Source organism: Microchirus variegatus (genome assembly GCF_963457635.1).
Source record: "Microchirus variegatus genome assembly, chromosome: 10".
NCBI classification, from domain to species: domain Eukaryota; kingdom Metazoa; phylum Chordata; class Actinopteri; order Pleuronectiformes; family Soleidae; genus Microchirus; species Microchirus variegatus.
The window spans coordinates 5,602,218-5,621,749 of record NC_139811.1 but is presented as its reverse complement, the minus strand read 5'-3'; the positions used below and the strand labels follow the sequence as shown (position 1 = coordinate 5,621,749).

The window sequence follows — 19,532 nt, the reverse complement described above, 5'->3', positions numbered from 1 at the left end:
TAGACGGGGGAAAGTCAGACAAAATCTTGTATTTGGCTCCCTCTTGTGGCTATAGGTACTAACTTACAGTAGTAGGATGCTCAAGCATCTGCCCTATTTTCCCCCTCTGACCAGGTACAGGTCCCTTTTTGAAGGACATTTTATATCCCTTTCTATGTTTAGATGATTTTAGTCGTGTCTTAACTGGGTACAAACTTGTTATGAAGACATTTTAAACACTAGCATGAGGGTATGAATGAATAATTATATTCATGAGGGGGTGCCCCTTTTATCACTTGAGCCCCTGTTTCCTGAAATTCATATGATATGATAGTTGGAAACATTAAAGGTGCATTATGTAATAAATCTAAATCAACTGGCCATAAAATCCTCCTAATATGTCACAGAGACTCAGGAATAATGTTCATATAACAAACTGAACTCACCAACAACAACAGTACAGACAAAATGTTTGCATTAAAACAAATATTTTGCAGACTGCAAATCATGTTTATGTTTTGAAATCATGTTTTGGCATGTGGCGCCACCTAGCGCCGTCTACCAATCATCGCAGTCAGTAGAGTCTCAGCTGCCGAGCAACCACGGGTTGCCAGTTACATCAGAAAACAAAAACCTAAAAGACAGATTTGGTATTTTGAATTTGAATGTAGTAACCGTTTTTGGCCACATTCTTACATATGGCACCTTTAAAGGTGTATTATGTAATAATAGGTGGCATGTGGCGCCACCTTCCGCCGTCTACCAATCATTGCAGTCAGTAGAGTCTCAGCTGCAGAGCAACCACGGGTAGCCAGTTAGGTCAGACAAACTAAACCTCAAAGACAGATTTAGTATTTTGAATTTCAATGTAGTAACCATTTTTGTCCACATTCTTACATATGGCACCTTTAAAGGTGTATTATGTAATAATAGGTGGCATGTGGCGCCACCTTCCGCTGTCTACCAATCATTGCAGTCAGTAGAGTCTCAGCTGCCGAGCAACCACGGGTTGCCAGTTACGTCAGAAAACGAAACCTAAAAGACAGGTTGGGTATTTTGAATTTGAATGTAGTAACCGTTTTTGGCCACATTCTTCCATATGGCACCTGTAAAAAAATTATATTTTCCTGTTATCACTGAATCATTCGATGGATAAACTAATCGTTTTTGGATATTTCAACTTGCTTCAATAGCATGAATTAGCTTAAAGGTGCCATATGTAAGAATGTTGCCAAAAAACGGTTACTACATTCAAATTCAAAATACCAAATCTGTCTTTTAGGTTTCGTTTTCTGACGTAACTGGCAACCCGTAGGCAGCTGAGACTCTACTGACTGCAATGATTGGTAGACGGCGGTAGGTGGCGCCACATGCCAAAACATGATTTTGCAGTCTGCAAAATATTTTTTTTAATGCAAATGTTGTTGTTGGTGACTTCAGTATGTTATATGAATATTTTTATTATATATTATTATATATAGAGTCTCTGTGACATATTAGAATGATTTTATGGCCAGTTGCTTTAGATTTATTACATAATGCACCTTTAAACGAACTATGTGAGGCAGCCTGTTCATACAGAGGGAGAAGGGGGGAAACGTAAGTGAGTGAAATATCCGACGCTGCAGCGGGTCATTGAAGGCATCACATTGTGGTCCATGTGCTGATGAAACATGAGAAGTGTCGTCTCAGCAGCTGCAGCAGTAAAAAACGCCGGGTGTAACTCATGCTCGGTCCTGCTCCCCGAGTCCAAGCCCCCCGCTGGTCGTGTACGTGTCCGTGACCCTAACCCGCCAACGGCAAACATGGCCAAAGTCAATAGCTCCTCCGGCTGTAGGGTCATTGTGTTAGCGGGGAAGTATCTCTCCGGTCCCGCGGTCCCGGTTGAGAGCCACCGTCCGGGGCTGCGGCAGCAGAAGATGATGTTCGGCCCCAACCGGCGTATGGTGACCTGTGACGCGGCCGGCAAGGGAGGAAAGGCCGCGGCTTTGGCCCTGCAGGACAACCCGGGCTACTCCTCCGCCACGGACCGACTGGCGCAGGCGAACCGGACTCTGATATACCGGGACGTGAAGGCGTTCCTGAACGAGGTCGGGGGAGACCCGCGGGAGGCTCGGTACTGGCTGACCCAGTTCCAGAGAGCCACATCGACACAGTCCCCTGCGTTCGCCGTGCTGGAGGTAAAAGCTGCTGCTGCTGGACTGAAGTTATGATAAAAAAATGGATTATTACTTAAATAGGACCGGAGCTGCAGGTGTGTGAGCAGTGGCTGTGGACAACAAATGTGGAAATAATGTTTTATAATGACTTTTTCTTGGTAATTCTGTTGTGTTTTTTAAACCACATTTTTTATTGAAATACTACATACAGGTTGTTTTTACACTACACTACTGGTCAAAAGTTTGGGGTCACCGATACAACTTTTTGTGTTTTCCATTAAAGGCACATTATGGAATAAATCTAAATCAACTGGCCATAACATCCTCCTAACTTGTCACAGAGACTCAGGAATAATGTTCATATAATCGTGTTTTGGCATGTGGCGCCACCTACCGCCGTTTACCAATCATTGCAGTCCGTAGAGTCTCAGCTGCCGAGCAACCACGGGTTGCCGCCAGTTGCATTAGAAAACGAAACCTAAAAGACAGATTTGGTATTTTGAATTTGAATGTAGGAACTGTTTTTGGCCACATTCTTACACATGGCGCCTTTAAAGGTGCATTATGTAATAAATCTAAATCAACTGGTCATAAAATCCTCCTAATATGTCACAGAGACTCAGGAATAATGTTCATATAACAAACTGAACTCACCAACAACAACAGTACAGACAAAATATTTGCATAAAAAAAAAAATATTTTGCAGACTGCAAATCATGTTTATGTTTTGAGAGCATAATTTGGCATGTGGCGCCACCTACCGCCGTCTACCAATCATTGCAGTCAGCAGAGTCTCAGCTGCCGAGTTACGTCAGAACACGAAACCTAAAAGACCTCGGTATTTTGAATTTGAATGTAGTAACCGTTTTTGGCCACATTCTTACATATGGGACCTTTAAGAGTCAGACTTTTATTAATCAAAAGAGTTGCAAATTGAATAGAAAATATAGTCAAGACATTGATAAGATAAGAAATAATGATTTTTATTCCTAATAATAATTTTGCCCTTTTGTCAAAGAACCAGCAAAACTGTTTTCAGCTGTGCTAACATCATTGCACAAGGGTTTTCAAGGGTTTTCTAATCATCCAATAGTCTTCAAACACCATTAGCAAACACAATGTACCATTAGAACACTGGAAATGGGCCTCTATACACCTATGTACATATTCTGTTAAAAACCAGACGTTTGCAGCTAGAATAATCGTTTACCACATTAACAATGTATAGTGTATTTCTGATTCATTTAATGTTACATTCACTGAAAAAAGTTGCTTTTCCTTCAAAAATAAGGACATTTCTAAGTGACCCCAAACTTTTGACCGGTAGTGTACTTGGCTGTACAAGTAGAGCTGAAACAAATACTCGATTTTTAATAGATAACTAAATTAATCGTCAACTATTTTGATCGGTTCGAAGCTAAATGTGAGTATATTCTTTGTTTCTTTGCTCCACGTAACAAATATATCATTAAAACTTAATCGTTTTGGTTTATTATGGAAATAATCATTAGTTACAGCTCTCGATTAAAGTTTACATCTTTTCCAGGCTCTAGGTTGAACTTTAATGGTACACTTTGACCAATCACAGTGTAGTTCAGTTCTACAGCAGCTGCACGTTATACACCCCTTTAATGAAGATGCAGTGACTGTCTTCAGACCTAACACCCATACTCCCACTAAATACAGGTCTGAACATTCCCATTTCCCAATAAGTCAAAAGCACACACACACAAACACACTGACAGCACACACATCTGTACACTCAGGCTCCTTATAAACACATCAGTGTGTATTTAAAAGGCCAGATCTGAGCACGGCTGCTGCTTTGTTAGTCAACCCACCGATTCCAGAAGTTCATCACACACTGGTGCAGCACGTGACATTGTAGTGGGGGTCTGTGTCTAAAACGGAGCTTTGTGCTTTGTGTCTCTTCCAGGTGGACAGCTCAGTATTTGGCAACAGGGTGATGGTTCAGAGCTTGGCCTTTGGGCTCTCCTTCTTGCAGCGGATGGACATGAAGCCCGTGGTGGTGATGGGCTGGTCTCAGGACGAGGAGACGGCGTCCGAGGAACAGGTCGCCGGGTCTTGTCGCAGGCGAGGGCTGGTGGAGCGATGCAAGCGGCTGACCGAGGCTCTGCAGCAGCACTCGGCCACGGCTCTGCCGTTCTTCTCCGCCGAGTCCTTCCTGCTGCTGCACGAGGCACCGAGGGGAAGCAGGTGAGGGACATCGGGTTTATTTTTACATGAGGAACTTTGCTATTTTCCATTCCATGTGGACATGGTCAAGATATTCAGATATTCAGATACTCACGCTGCCTGCACAGATTCTTTAATGTCATGATTTACCAGGACGACAGTTTATCTCGCTAATGTCACATCACTGTCCTATTTTTTTCTGATGGGCCAAGCGGCCATTCAAAGTGTATGTAAAGCCAAGCTGCACACACAGTGCCCTCTAATGGACCAGGTGGTAATTACTAGGGCTGTAAAGTCGCCAAATTGGTCGCCACGCTCTGGCTCGACCAAAATTGTGATTGGTCGACTAATAATTTTTTTTATTAATATTTTTATTAGGGATGCACCGATTAATTGTCCAGTGATCGGAATCGGCTGATTTTCACGTCACACTTTAAGTTATTATGTTCCATGGTAGCATGTTCAAATGTATCATGACAACTGTTTTTGTATTTTTATATATACTTCTATTTTATAGTGATTCCTTTTTGTATTTTTAGTTGGATATTGGATGTTAACTGATTGTATTTCTATGTTAAAATGTTCTATTAGAAAGAGAAAAGATGCAAAAATATATATCTTTCTGTATGCTGTAAAGTGGTTTAAAAAATTGAAATCGGAATCGGCTAAAATCGGTATCGGCAGGTCAAACTTCTTGAAAAATCGGAGATCGGAATCGGCCCCAAAGATGGCAATCGGTGCATCCCTAATTTTTATGGTGAATTTCATTTGGAGGAAAGTACCAAGTCTAATAGGGGTGTTTGAGAGCACCCGTGTTTCACACGTAACAGCCTGTCTTCAGAGAAGACCCCCCCTTGTTTTCCACTATTTTGGTTTAGTCCAGCCCAGTGGGTTGCAGACAGATTAGCGTTGCCATTAATTAGACGTGAATTTTGAAGCTTTTCATTTGAGGCTACGGTCAGTCCTCCTGTCGCATCCATGTCAAAGACATCAGCAGTGTGGCAGCATTTTTCAAAAGTAGATGACGGTAAAAAAGTGGCATAACGTGCTACAAACGTGGCATATCATTTAAAAACGCTAAGCTAAGGTTGCTCCGTCCGTTTTGAGTATGAACATATCAGAATTATGTTATTAAACATTGAAATTATATCATAATCTCAATGTTTTAGTCTTATAATCGTTGATTGGTTTTAGTGAGTGTGTACATATTTTAGTCGATTAGTCGATTAGTCGATTTTTAGTCGAAATTTCTGTGCTTAAGTCGATCGAGAGTTTCTTTGGTTGATTACAGCCCCTAGTAATTACTCCAGACGTCCTGATGAGCTTCTAGGCTTTTTATTTTAAAGTGAAACAGGTTTTCAAGGTTTTTGTTTAGCTACCAGACTGATTCAAGATGATTGAAAAACAACAGTAATTTTAAAAAAGGCAACCAAGACCAATACAGCGTTTGAGTTTTTGATAATAGACCATCTGAAGATGTCAAAAAAGTTAGCTTTTTCGCCATCCTTTCATCCATCAATACGTCAGTCCTTCTTCTGACCCGTCTTCTTCGTCCTCCTCCCTTCAGTGCACCGAACCACTTCGCCGTGGACACCAACCTCCTCCAGTGGAGTCTCGACTGCGGCACGATCCCGTTGGTTTGCCCGGTGGGCAGGGACAACCAAGGCTGCTCGGTGCTGTTGGACCCCACCGACGTGACGGCGGCCATTTCGCGAGCACTGCAGCCCCACAAAGTCATGTTCCTGAACAAATCTGGAGGCCTCTGCGGCCGCGAGCGTAAGGTACGAGTGCCGACTCTCATCGTACGTACGGTATACGATGGCCATCCCTTTTTTTCTTCAGAAATCCCCTTTTATTCAGGGACTTATTTGTGATCCAGGTGCTGGCCACAGTGTCCTTTCCCATCGACCTGCCCAGTCTGTCCACGGCACCGTGTCTGAGCACCGTGGAGCGCCACAAAGTCACAACCATAGCCAGACTCCTGAACCAGCTGCCGACTGAGTCCTCTGCAGTCATCACCTCTGCAGACACGCTGCTGACCGAGCTGTTCAGCCACAAAGGTGAGACTGTTTGACTCAGCGAGCTCCTGCTGTATGTAATTACACAAACATGGGAGGTGTATGCCATTTAAAAGGAGTGCAAAACTACATCTTCTTGTCTCTTCTAGGGTCTGGTACTCTCTTTAAAAATGGGGACCCCATACATCGGTAAGTCGGCATTGCACACTTACATCTGGAGCTTAAAGGAATAGTTCGGAATTTTGGATATAAGACCTATTTTCCAACACAGACGATGTGATGGAGACGTTTTCAAGAAATTTCATTCAGTTCTTCTAGTTGCAGCGTTTGCTGGTGCTATGGCTAGCGCAAGTCAATGGTACCTGCTAGCATGGCATTAGAAACACTCATACCGACTCCACAGTGCACCCGAGGGAAATCAATTCCACTATCGATGTACATATCTGTGTTGATAGAATGTCTGAAATAAAACCAACCTTGCAATTTGAAGGATTTATGTCTCAGCAGCAGCAGCGCGACTTCCTGTTAGGCGATGGCAGCGGCGGACTGATTCCGCTGCTGCTGAGAAAGTAGTCCCTCAAAAACTCATGCGATGCAAGGTTAGTTTTGTTTCAAATATTATTCTATCAACACAGATATGTACATTGATAGTCTGCCGTTACAATTGAATTGCCTCGGGTGCACTGTGGAGTCGGTATGAGTGTTTCTAATGCCATGCTAGCAGGTACCATTGACTTGAGCGAACTCAGCAACTAGAAGAACTGAATGAAATTTCTTGAAAACGTCTCCAGACGTCTCCATCACACCGGCTGAGTTGGAAAATAGGTATTATGTCCAAAATTCCGCACTATCCCTTTAATCCTTGATTCAAGCCCAAATGAAAATGGAAACCCTTTCAATCGTTGTGTAAAGTAAATGACGATCATTTCCTGTGTCTGTGTAGGTACACGTCTCTGGATGAGATCGATGCAGGACGTCTGCTTGCCCTCATCAACAAGACGTTTGATAAAACTCTCAAGGAAGACTACATTGATTCCCTGAAAGGACGTTTACACTCCATCTACCTCTCTGAAGGGTGTGTGTGCAACTATTCCAGGATTACCATGTCTCCAAATGTCTCAAATCCATGTACACGGGTCTTCATATATATATTTGTTTGAATCGTATACATCCATGTCATGTCACTTACATCAAAAAGACTGTAGATATGTCAAACGTCAAGTCATTCAAGTCATTTTATACCAGATGGTAGTCAAGATGGCGCCACTTGCAGCAACTTTATTACTATGTCTTTGAGTGTTTTTTATCTTCTAGCCGTCTGTAAACCTGCTCTGTGATGTTTTCTTCGAGATCCAAAGTGAGTTAACTCGTTGATCCTCTCTCGTACCATTTTTTTTTTGCTGACCTCCGTGCCTGCAGCTACCACGCAGCAGCCATTATCACCATGGAGCCAGTGAACAGCGGCACACCGTACCTCGACAAGTTTGTGGTGAGCAGCACTAAGCAGGGCCAGGGCACCAGCCAAATCCTGTGGGAGTGTATCAGAGTAGACCTGGGCAAGCTGTTCTGGAGGTCCAGAGCCACCAACAGGATCAACCCCTGGTAAGAAAACACGTATACACTCACACTCTTTATTAGCATTGGCATTAGTTGTCCAAAGTTTCTTTAAGAGTAAAGTATTTGTAAGGGATATTGAGATGAGATGGGGTCTACAGGCTGGCGTGCATCATGTCCTAAATATAGCAAGGAGCTCATTCCACCACTGTGGAGTCTAGAGTTTTTAGCTCACTGGGACACAGGAGCTACTGGTGTACTGCTGCTGTGTTTGATTAGCTTGTATCATTTAGGTCAATTTGAGTGAAAGGTTTCCAACACCTTAGTCACAAGATAATGGAGGCAGCTTCTGTGTGCTGTGATGTAAAACCCAGGGTATCCGCGGGGTCTTGAAAAGTCTTAAATCCAATAATTTGAATTTAAGGCCTTAAAATGTCTAAAATCTCATAAAAGGTCTTAAATACAATTTTGAAAGGTCTTAAAAAATCTATTAACATTACTTTTATTTAAAACGTGCATAAACTTCAGTCTCGCTTTTATCGAGCACTACTAGCTAGTGTGCTGTGCGCGCGCGCCGAGGTGTGTTACAGCTTAGCATAGCAGCGGAGAAAACTTTACGAAAGCCCACAGCTAAGCCAAATTGCTTGCATAAGATGGGTAAGTGCAAGTTCAACGATTTGTGCCTCCAATTTTCCTTCATGTCTTTTGTACTTTTTTTGTGAAATGGATCTTAAATTGTATTCATTATGGTCTTAAAAAAGTCTTAAAAAGTCTTAAATTTGACCTGCAGAGACCCTGAAAATCACACATTTTCTCTATGGGTTTTGGTTCTGGGAGTTTATGTGTTTTGTTGTCCCTCTCTGCGTCCATGCAGGTACTTTAAACACTGCGACGGGAGCTTCGTGAACGGGGTGTGGACCGTCTTCTGGTTCGGCCTGACCGACATCAGAGATTCCTACGAGCTCGTGGAATATGCCAAGAGCCTTCCCGACTCCTTTTGTTTCTCCGCCTCGCAGAAGCTCCTTCCACCTGCCGCAGCGCCCTGAACCGCCCGAGCTCGGCCGCGTGAGGGTGTCGCAGCTGTCGCTGTCACAGCTAGCGAGTTGTAGCTTAAAGCGTCATCCTGATTTGGACAGATGAGCCTTGTTTATGCGCTGGATGAGGATTTGTTTGTGGTCGGCACACAATGCACATCACTGTGATCCAACAAAGAGAACAAATCTGTGGATAAGCAGGAAGTTTACAAGTAACCACTACATACATCTAAAGAAGGTGTTATTATTCCAGTTATTTAACTTTACAAAGTAACTGTGCTGTGTTCATTTTAGGACATCCTCAGTCAGGTGTCACTCAGAAAAACATGCGTCGTCTTCAGACAAAACTGCCTCAGCGTTAGAAAAACTTGTGTCGGAGTCAGAAAAACATGTCAGAGTCAGAAAAACTTGCGTCAGAGTCAGAAAAACTTAAGTCAGAGTCAGGAAAACTTGTGTCAGTGTCAGAAAAACTTGTCAGAGTCAGAAAAACTTGAGTCAGAGTCAGAAAAACTTGAGTCAGTCAGAAACACTTGCGTCAGAGTCAGAAAAACTTGCGTCAGAAAAACTTAAGTCAGAGTCAGGAAAACTTGTGTCAGTGTCAGAAAAACTTGAGTCAGAATCAAAAAAATTAGTCTGACACCTGAGTCTGAGGATGTCCTAAAATGAACAGCGTAGTGCTGTTACAGTGTCGCTGAGGATCTCAGACATCTGATATAAAAGTTACATTTGAAAGTTTACATTTTTAAAGTTTACAAGTGACACAAACTACTATTAGAGTAGTAGAGATGTGTCATAGGTGCCTTCAACAGTGTTTTTTTACAGCTTACATTTCACTTTCTTCCTGTATAATTCGTCTTTAAATCTCCCTTCCTAAGAATCCAGAGCCACGTGTCACTGGTCTTCAAAACCAGACGCACACTCGCTGCTTGTAAAAAATCCAAATCTACTTGACCACATCCACTGCGTGCTCGGCAGGTTGTGTGACAAACGTGTCGTCTGTGTCGTTTCTGTTAGTGTGTGCAGGCCTTAAACAGCGACTCTCTGTTGTACGATGTGTTCTGTGGCAGTTGTCGATGAGCACTACGCTGTATTTGGACCACATTACAACCATTTGTGTAACTAAGGGCTGCTGCGTTTAATGTGGTCTGTGACAAAGACAGCTGGCTCATTTTCTGTAACAGCCTGAGATGACTCACTTGATATCTAAGTGTTTTGGATGTGTACCACATTCGAGCATAATCCTCAAAGAGCAAGGTCTCCAGTTTGACTGCTGGACCTTTTACTGCTCGTCATTCCCATACTCCCTCAACCTTATCTGAAGGGAAAACACCAACAAAGTATTTACTTAGAAGATGATTTGCTGCCATCCTGTGTGTTAAACTGCTAAGAGCTGTGTTATTGGGAGAGCGATGGAGTTTGCAGCTCGCAAAGTAACATTTATTTTTGGCGAATATACTGGCAGCACCATTGCCAGTAAAGCCAGTGTTTCAGTTTAATGCTTCCTTAATCATTTCAAGTCTTAACGTGTCTTACATATTTCACCTTTAAAGAAAAAAAAAAATCCAACATCCAACATTGTGTTAAACTGAACCAGATAGGATATTCTCTATACAAGAACATAGAGCTGTATGTTTTATATTCTACTCTTATATTCTTTCCCTCTGATGTTGTTTACAGATTGGTCATGGGTCTGTACTGTGACTGTTGAAAATAAAAAACATATCAATTGATCTGGTGACATTTTCTGGTGTGAGCACTAAGGTTATTTACACTATGCACTATTTTTTGTTAAGTCCTGCTTCCTATGTAACATTTTGTATTTGTATTATATGTTTAAATACTAATGTAATACAACCTAACGTAATACAATATAATATAATATAATATAATACAATATAATATAATATAAAATAATACAATACAATATAATATAATATAATATAATATAATATAATATAATATAATATAATATAATATAATATAATATAATATAATATAATATACAAACTCATTTGATTAGAAGAAAAGTGAGAAATCCCAGTACCAACTCCACACCGATTGGTGGCGGTAGTGCGCCATATCCTTGTTTTGCTCACCGCCATATAGCACCAAGAACTTCCGCTTCCGGTAATTCCATACAGCTGATTATCCAAGGAAAACATGGGGGAACCCGGTGGTGAAGCACCCGCGGAGCGAACGCTATCAGCGGCACAGAAGCAGCAGCTCTTCCGCCGACAGCAGCTCGACTACTGGAAGCGAAACGCGCCGCGGCTCCGCAGGCGGAACATCCTGACAGGTCTGACGATCGGAGCGTTTGTGCTCGGGATGTGTATCCTTCACGGTGCTAGCTAGCTCCTGCTACTAATGTTAACTGTGTCCTTCACTCACCCTGCCTGATCATTTATGAGACGTATTCCAAGGAAGTCGCATTCGAAAAATGTCTAGAAAAGGTCACATTTAACTGAAAAAACGTGGACAAGCTAATAACTAAGAGCAGGTATGATGTTTTGTTGGACCACGACTGCCAACATACTGAAATGAGTCTTGAAAAGTTAAACATAAACATAAACATAAGAGGTGAATGGGCTAATTGCACAGCAGCTATTTTGACTCGTCATAGTTATATCGATATACGATACACGATATTATTTTTTTCCGTAAAATGAGAGTTGTGAAATTAAATGTTCAGTCAAAGTCAAATATGACAATATCATAAGTGGTTTTATTGAAATCGGCTAATTCAGTGAATAGATGGAAGATCAAGTGAATAAATAATAAACACAGGTTTCTTCACCTGGAAGGAATAATTTGATAGAATTTTTGAAATTCAGAAAATGATCCATTTGCCCTGATACACTTTGACAGTAAGCTGACTTTATTAAAAAAAAAAAAAAGTTTCTCGGAATCACTTGAAATTCACCATGATAATAGTCGGCATCGCCTTGAACAAGGATCTGTTTAAAATATATGCAAACCTCTTAAGGAATAATTTTAATTAATTTTTGAAATTCTGGAAATGATCCATTTGCCCTGATGCACTTTGACAGTGAGCTGACTTTCTTCAAAAAAACAAAAAGTATCTCAGAATGACTTGAAATTTACCATCATAATAGTCGGCATCGCCCTGAACAAGGATCTGTTTAAAATATTTGCAAACCTCTTAAGGAATAATTTTAATGAACTTTTGAAATCCAGGAAGTGTTCCATTTGCCCTGATGCACTTTGACAGTGAGCTGACTTTCTTCAAAAAAACAAAAAGTATCTCAGATTCACTTTAAAATTACCATCATAATAGTCGGCATCGCCCTGAACAAGGATCCGTTGAAAATATTTGCTAACCTCTTAAGGAATAATTTTAATGATTTTTTTTAAATTCAGGAAATTATACATTTGCCCTGATGCACTTTTGACAGTGAGCTGACTTTCTTCAAAAAAAATAAAAAAGTATCTCGGAATGACTTAAAATTCACCATCATAATAGTCGGCATCGCCCTGAACAAGGATCCGTTGAAAATATTTGCAAACCTCTTCAGAAATAATTTTAATGAATTTTTGAAATACATGAAATGATCCACTGCCCTGATGCACTTTGACAGTGAGCTGACTTTCTTCTCAAAAACAAAAAGTTTCTCGGAATGACTTGAAATTCACCATCATAATAGTCGGCATCTTCCTGAACAAGGATCAGTTGAAAATATTTGCAAACCTCTTCAGGAATAATTTTAATGAATTTTTGAAAATCAGATAATGATCCATTTGCCCTGATGCTCTTTGACAGTGAGCTGACTTTCATCAAAAAAACAAAAAGTTTCTCAGAATGACTTGAAATTCACCATCATAATAGTCGGCATCGCCCTGAACAAGGATCTGTTGAAAATATTTGCAAACCTCTTAAGGAATCATTTTAATGAATTTTTGAAATTCAGGAAATGATCCATTTGCCCTGATGCACTTTGACAGTGAGCTGACTTTCTTCAAAAAAACAAAAAGTATCTCATAATGACTTGAAATTCACCATCATAATAGTCGGCATCGCCCTGAACAAGGATCCATTGAAAATATTTGCAAACCTATTAAGAAATAATTTTAATGAATTTTTGAAATTTTGAAAATTATCCATTTGCCCTGATGCACTTTGACAGTGAGCTGACTTTCTTCTCAAAAACGAAAAGTTTCTCCGAATGACTTGAAATTCACCATCATAATAGTCGGTATCGCCCTGAACAAGGACCCGTTGAAAATATTTGCAAACCTCTTAAGGAATAATTTTAATGAATTTTTGAAATTCAGAAAATGATCCATTTGCCCTGATGCACTTTGACAGTGAGCTGACTTTCTTCAAAAAAATAAAAAGTATCTCGGAATGACTTGAAATTCACCATCATAATAGTCGGCATCGCCTTGAACAAGGATCCGTTGAAAATATTTGCAAACCTCTTCAGGAATAATTTTTATGAGTTTTTGAAAATCAGATAATGATCCATTTGCCCTGATGCTCTTTGACAGTGAGCTGACTTTCTTCAAAAAAATAAAAAGTATCTCGGAATGACTTGAAATTCACCATCATAATAGTCAACATGGCCCTGAACAAGGATCTGTTGAAAATATTTGCAAACCTCTTAAGGAATAATTTTAATGAATTTTTGAAATTCAGGAAATGATCCATTTGCCCTGATGCACTTTGACAGTGAGCTGACTTTCTTCAAAAAAACAAAAAGTTTCTCAGAATGACTTGAAATTCACCATCATAATAGTCGGCATCGCCCTGAACAAGGATCCGTTGAAAATATTTGCAAACCTTTTAAGAAATAATTTTAATGAATTTTTGAAATTTTGAAAATTATCCATTTGCCCTGATGCACTTTGACAGTGAGCTGACTTTCTTCTCAAAAACAAAAAATATCTCGGAATGACTTGAAATTTACCACCATAATAGTCGGCATCGCCCTGAACAAGGATGCGTTGAAAATATTTGCAAACCTTTTCAGGAATAATTTTAATGAATTTTTGAAAATCAGATAATGATCCATTTGCCCTGATGCACTTTGACAGTGAGCTGACTTTCTTCAAAAAAATAAAAAGTATCTCGGAATGACTTGAAATTCACCATCATAATAGTCAACATGGCCCTGAACAAGGATCTGTTGAAAATATTTGCAAACCTCTTAAGGAATAATTTTAATGAATTTTTGAAATTCAGGAAATGATCCATTTGCCCTGATGCACTTTGACAGTGAGCTGACTTTCTTCAAAAAAACAAAAAGTATCTCATAATGACTTGAAATTCACCATCATAATAGTTGGCATCGCCCTGAACAAGGATCCGTTGAAAATATTTGCATATCTCTTAATGAATAATTTTAATGAATCTTTGAAAATCAGATAATGATCCATTTGCCCTGATGCACTTTGACAGTGAGCTGACTTTCTTCAAAAAAACAAAAAGTTTCTCAGAATGACTTGAAATTCACCATCATAATAGTCGGCATCGCCCTGAACAAGGATGCGTTGAAAATATTTGCAAACCTTTTCAGGAATAATTTTAATGAATTTTTGAAAATCAGATAATGATCCATTTGCCCTGATGCACTTTGACAGTGAGCTGACTTTCTTCAAAAAAATAAAAAGTATCTCGGAATGACTTGAAATTCACCATCATAATAGTCAACATGGCCCTGAACAAGGATCTGTTGAAAATATTTGCAAACCTCTTAAGGAATAATTTTAATGAATTTTTGAAATTCAGGAAATGATCCATTTGCCCTGATGCACTTTGACAGTGAGCTGACTTTCTTCAAAAAAACAAAAAGTATCTCATAATGACTTGAAATTCACCATCATAATAGTTGGCATCGCCCTGAACAAGGATCCGTTGAAAATATTTGCAAACCTATTAAGAAATAATTTTAATGAATTTTTGAAATTTTGAAAATTATCCATTTGCCCTGATGCACTTTGACAGTGAGCTGACTTTCTTCTCAAAAACAAAAAATATCTCGGAATGACTTGAAATTTACCACCATAATAGTCGGCATCGCCCTGAACAAGGATGCGTTGAAAATATTTGCAAACCTTTTCAGGAATAATTTTAATGAATTTTTGAAAATCAGATAATGATCCATTTGCCCTGATGCACTTTGACAGTGAGCTGACTTTCTTCAAAAAAACAAAAAGTATCTCATAATGACTTGAAATTCACCATCATAATAGTTGGCATCGCCCTGAACAAGGATCCGTTGAAAATATTTGCATATCTCTTAATGAATAATTTTAATGAATCTTTGAAAATCAGATAATGATCCATTTGCCCTGATGCACTTTGACAGTGAGCTGACTTTCTTCAAAAAAACAAAAAGTTTCTCAGAATGACTTGAAATTCACCATCATAATAGTCGGCATCGCCCTGAACAAGGATCCGTTGAAAATATTTGCAAACCTTTTAAGAAATAATTTTAATGAATTTTTGAAATTTTGAAAATTATCCATTTGCCCTGATGCACTTTGACAGTGAGCTGACTTTCTTCTCAAAAACAAAAAATATCTCGGAATGACTTGAAATTTACCACCATAATAGTCGGCATCGCCCTGAACAAGGATGCATTGAAAATATTTGCAAACCTTTTCAGAAATAATTTTAATGAATTTTTGAAAATCAGATAATGATCCATTTGCCCTGATGCACTTTGACAGTGAGCTGACTTTCTTCAAAAAAACAAAAAGTTTCTCAGAATTACTTAAAATTTACCACCATAATAGTCGGCATCGCCCTGAACAAGGATGCGTTGAAAATATTTGCAAACCTTTTCAGGAATAATTTTAATGAATTTTTGAAAATCAGATAATGATCCATTTGCCCTGATGCACTTTGACAGTGAGCTGACTTTCTTCAAAAAAATAAAAAGTATCTCGGAATGACTTGAAATTCACCATCATAATAGTCAACATGGCCCTGAACAAGGATCTGTTGAAAATATTTGCAAACCTCTTAAGGAATAATTTTAATGAATTTTTGAAATTCAGGAAATGATCCATTTGCCCTGATGCACTTTGACAGTGAGCTGACTTTCTTCAAAAAAACAAAAAGTATCTCATAATGACTTGAAATTCACCATCATAATAGTTGGCATCGCCCTGAACAAGGATCCGTTGAAAATATTTGCAAACCTATTAAGAAATAATTTTAATGAATTTTTGAAATTTTGAAAATTATCCATTTGCCCTGATGCACTTTGACAGTGAGCTGACTTTCTTCTCAAAAACAAAAAATATCTCGGAATGACTTGAAATTTACCACCATAATAGTCGGCATCGCCCTGAACAAGGATGCGTTGAAAATATTTGCAAACCTTTTCAGGAATAATTTTAATGAATTTTTGAAAATCAGATAATGATCCATTTGCCCTGATGCACTTTGACAGTGAGCTGACTTTCTTCAAAAAAACAAAAAGTATCTCATAATGACTTGAAATTCACCATCATAATAGTTGGCATCGCCCTGAACAAGGATCCGTTGAAAATATTTGCATATCTCTTAATGAATAATTTTAATGAATCTTTGAAAATCAGATAATGATCCATTTGCCCTGATGCACTTTGACAGTGAGCTGACTTTCTTCAAAAAAACAAAAAGTTTCTCAGAATGACTTGAAATTCACCATCATAATAGTCGGCATCGCCCTGAACAAGGATCCGTTGAAAATATTTGCAAACCTTTTAAGAAATAATTTTAATGAATTTTTGAAATTTTGAAAATTATCCATTTGCCCTGATGCACTTTGACAGTGAGCTGACTTTCTTCTCAAAAACAAAAAATATCTCGGAATGACTTGAAATTTACCACCATAATAGTCGGCATCGCCCTGAACAAGGATGCATTGAAAATATTTGCAAACCTTTTCAGAAATAATTTTAATGAATTTTTGAAAATCAGATAATGATCCATTTGCCCTGATGCACTTTGACAGTGAGCTGACTTTCTTCAAAAAAACAAAAAGTTTCTCAGAATTACTTAAAATTTACCACCATAATAGTCGGCATCGCCCTGAACAAGGATGCATTGAAAATATTTGCAAACCTTTTCAGAAATAATTTTAATGAATTTTTGAAAATCAGATAATGATCCATTTGACCTGATGCACTTTGACAGTGAGCTGACTTTCTTCTCAAAAAAGAAAAGTATCTCATAATGACTTGAAATTCACCATCATAATAGTCGGCATCGCCCTCAACAAGGATCCGTTGAAAATATTTGCAAACCTTTTAAGAAATAATTTTAATGAATTTTTGAAATTTAGAAAATTATCCATTTGCCCTGATGCACTTTGACAGTGAGCTGACTTTCTTCAAAAAAACAAAAAATATCTCAGAATTACTTAAAATTTACCATCATAATAGTCGGCATCGCCCTGAACAAGGATCCGTTGAAAATATTTGCAAACATCTTAAGGAATAATTTTAATGAATTTTTGAAATTCAGGAAATGATCCATTTGCCCTGATGCACTTTGACAGTGAGCTGACTTTCTTCAAAAAAACAAAAAGTATCTCAGAATTACTTAAAATTTACCATCATAATAGTCGGCATCGCCCTGAACAAGGATCCGTTGAAAATATTTGCAAACCTCTTCAGGAATAATTTTAATGAATTTTTGAAAATCAGGTAATGATCCATTTGCCCTGATGCACTTTGACAGTGAGCTGAATTTCTTCAAAAAAATAAAAAGTATCTCGGAATGACTTGAAATTCACCATCATAATAGTCAACATGGCCCTGAACAAGGATCTGTTGAAAATATTTGCAAACCTCTTAAGGAATAATTTTAATGAATTTTTGAAATTCAGGAAATGATCCATTTGCCCTGATGCACTTTGACAGTGAGCTGACTTTCTTCAAAAAAACAAAAAGTATCTCATAATGACTTGAAATTCACCATCATAATAGTTGGCATCGCCCTGAACAAGGATCCGTTGAAAATATTTGCATATCTCTTAATGAATAATTTTAATGAATCTTTGAAAATCAGATAATGATCCATTTGCCCTGATGCACTTTGACAGTGAGCTGACTTTCTTCAAAAAAACAAAAAGTTTCTCAGAATGACTTGAAATTCACCATCATAATAGTCGGCATCGCCCTGAACAAGGATCCGTTGAAAATATTTGCAAACCTTTTAAGAAATAATTTTAATGAATTTTTGAAATTTTGAAAATTATCCATTTGCCCTGATGCACTTTGACAGTGAACTGACTTTCTTCTCAAAAACAAAAAATATCTCGGAATGACTTGACATTTACCACCATAATAGTCGGCATCGCTCTGAACAAGGATCCGTTGAAAATATTTTCAAACCTCTTAAGAAATAATTTTAATGAATTTTTGAAAATCAGGAAATCATCCACTTGCCCTGATGCACTTTGACAGTGAGCTGACTTTCTTCAAAAAAACTAAAAGTATCTCGGAATGACTTGAAATTCACCAACATAATAGTCGGCATTGCCCTGAACAAGGATCTGTTGAAAATATTCGCAAACCTCTACAGGGATAATTTTAATGATTTTTTGAAAATCAGATAATGATCCATTTGCCCTGATGCATTTTGACAGTGACCTGACTTTCTTCAAAAAAATAAAAAGTATCTCGGAATGACTTGAAATTCACCATCATAATGGTCGGCATCGCCCTGAACAAGGATCCGTTGAAAATATTTGCAAACCTCTTAAGGAATAGACCAATTAATCGAGATAATAACGGACGGATTAATCGATGATGAAAATGAGGTGTTTTTCTGCTTTTAGATGCCATCGTGTTTTCCTTTAACCTGCTGTCGTCCAGTTAGCTACACCATACACTCGGTCAAACAGGAAAAAGTCATGGAGGAGCTGGACGATGAAGCCAGGAGCCACATCTTCAGTGGACCACGGACCGGTGCCAACTCCTAACCCTCCGTCAGTGTGGGAGCACAAGCAAAGACCCTTTCCTGTTAACATCAGACTGTACAGAGACGCCACACTGAGCGTTGTGTGTTGACTCGTATCTGCTGACCTTCCCTCACTGAAGACACTTAAAATACTTATTTTAAGAAGGGTGACACAGATGTGTTTCTTTTCTATTTGCAAATACATACAATTTACTGTTAAAATTTGACTTTGAAGTGAAAATATTTGCAGATCCACGTTGTTGCACAGATGTGCTCAAGAAAGTGATTTTATTATCTACCATGAAACAGTCTACAGTCGAGACACATGCAGTGAATTAATAAAAATGACATGTTAATATACCCTGTAAAGTCTCTCAATTAGTTCACAGCTACATTAACATGTGATTGTGTCTAAATATCTGCATAAATGGAATATAATAAATGTATATATTGATATATACTTGGGTGTAAATGGAGCTTTTGTCATAGAGTTTTCCTAAGAGGTCAAACGGAATAGCATCACATTTATTCCAGCAATAAAGTACATCTCTGTATTGTGGCCACCAGGGGGCTCTACAGCACTTCACATGAACTAGACATACTACTTTCTGAAGAGTTTTCACTTACTGCAGTGGGTGAAAACACTAATGGGAGTGGTATCGTCATAGTGCCACC

The 19,532-nt window shown here is 38.7% G+C and overlaps 2 protein-coding genes across 2 annotated transcripts; both read left to right on the top strand.

The window, feature by feature from the left end:
* Positions 1 to 1,735: 1,735 nt before the first annotated feature.
* On the top strand, positions 1,736 to 10,617 carry nags (N-acetylglutamate synthase). The gene is made up of 8 exons (XM_083896645.1): positions 1,736 to 2,159; positions 4,076 to 4,356; positions 5,903 to 6,116; positions 6,215 to 6,395; positions 6,503 to 6,542; positions 7,297 to 7,428; positions 7,773 to 7,955; positions 8,782 to 10,617. Exons 1-8 carry the CDS (start codon positions 1,785 to 1,787, stop codon positions 8,951 to 8,953), a joined length of 1,578 nt encoding a protein of 525 aa, XP_083752771.1. The 5' UTR covers positions 1,736 to 1,784; the 3' UTR covers positions 8,954 to 10,617.
* Positions 10,618 to 11,089: 472 nt separating this feature from the next.
* On the top strand, positions 11,090 to 19,217 carry coa3b (cytochrome C oxidase assembly factor 3b). Its single transcript, XM_083897002.1, has 2 exons — positions 11,090 to 11,270; positions 18,773 to 19,217. The coding sequence occupies exons 1-2, from the start codon at positions 11,102 to 11,104 to the stop codon at positions 18,877 to 18,879; spliced, it is 276 nt and encodes a 91-aa protein (XP_083753128.1). The 5' UTR covers positions 11,090 to 11,101; the 3' UTR covers positions 18,880 to 19,217.
* Positions 19,218 to 19,532: the final 315 nt, after the last annotated feature.

Excerpts from the sequence above, each read along its gene's own strand:
- nags (XM_083896645.1), top strand. The coding sequence starts at position 1,785 with ATGGCCAAAGTCAATAGCTCCTCCGGCTGTAGGGTCATTGTGTTAGCG. Across the intron at positions 2,160-4,075 it reads CTGCGTTCGCCGTGCTGGAG|GTGGACAGCTCAGTATTTGG; the intron begins GTAAAAGCTGCT and ends TGTCTCTTCCAG. Across the intron at positions 7,956-8,781 it reads ACCAACAGGATCAACCCCTG|GTACTTTAAACACTGCGACG; the intron begins GTAAGAAAACAC and ends GCGTCCATGCAG.
- coa3b (XM_083897002.1), top strand. The coding sequence starts at position 11,102 with ATGGGGGAACCCGGTGGTGAAGCACCCGCGGAGCGAACGCTATCAGCG. Across the intron at positions 11,271-18,772 it reads AGCGTTTGTGCTCGGGATGT|TTAGCTACACCATACACTCG; the intron begins GTATCCTTCACG and ends GCTGTCGTCCAG.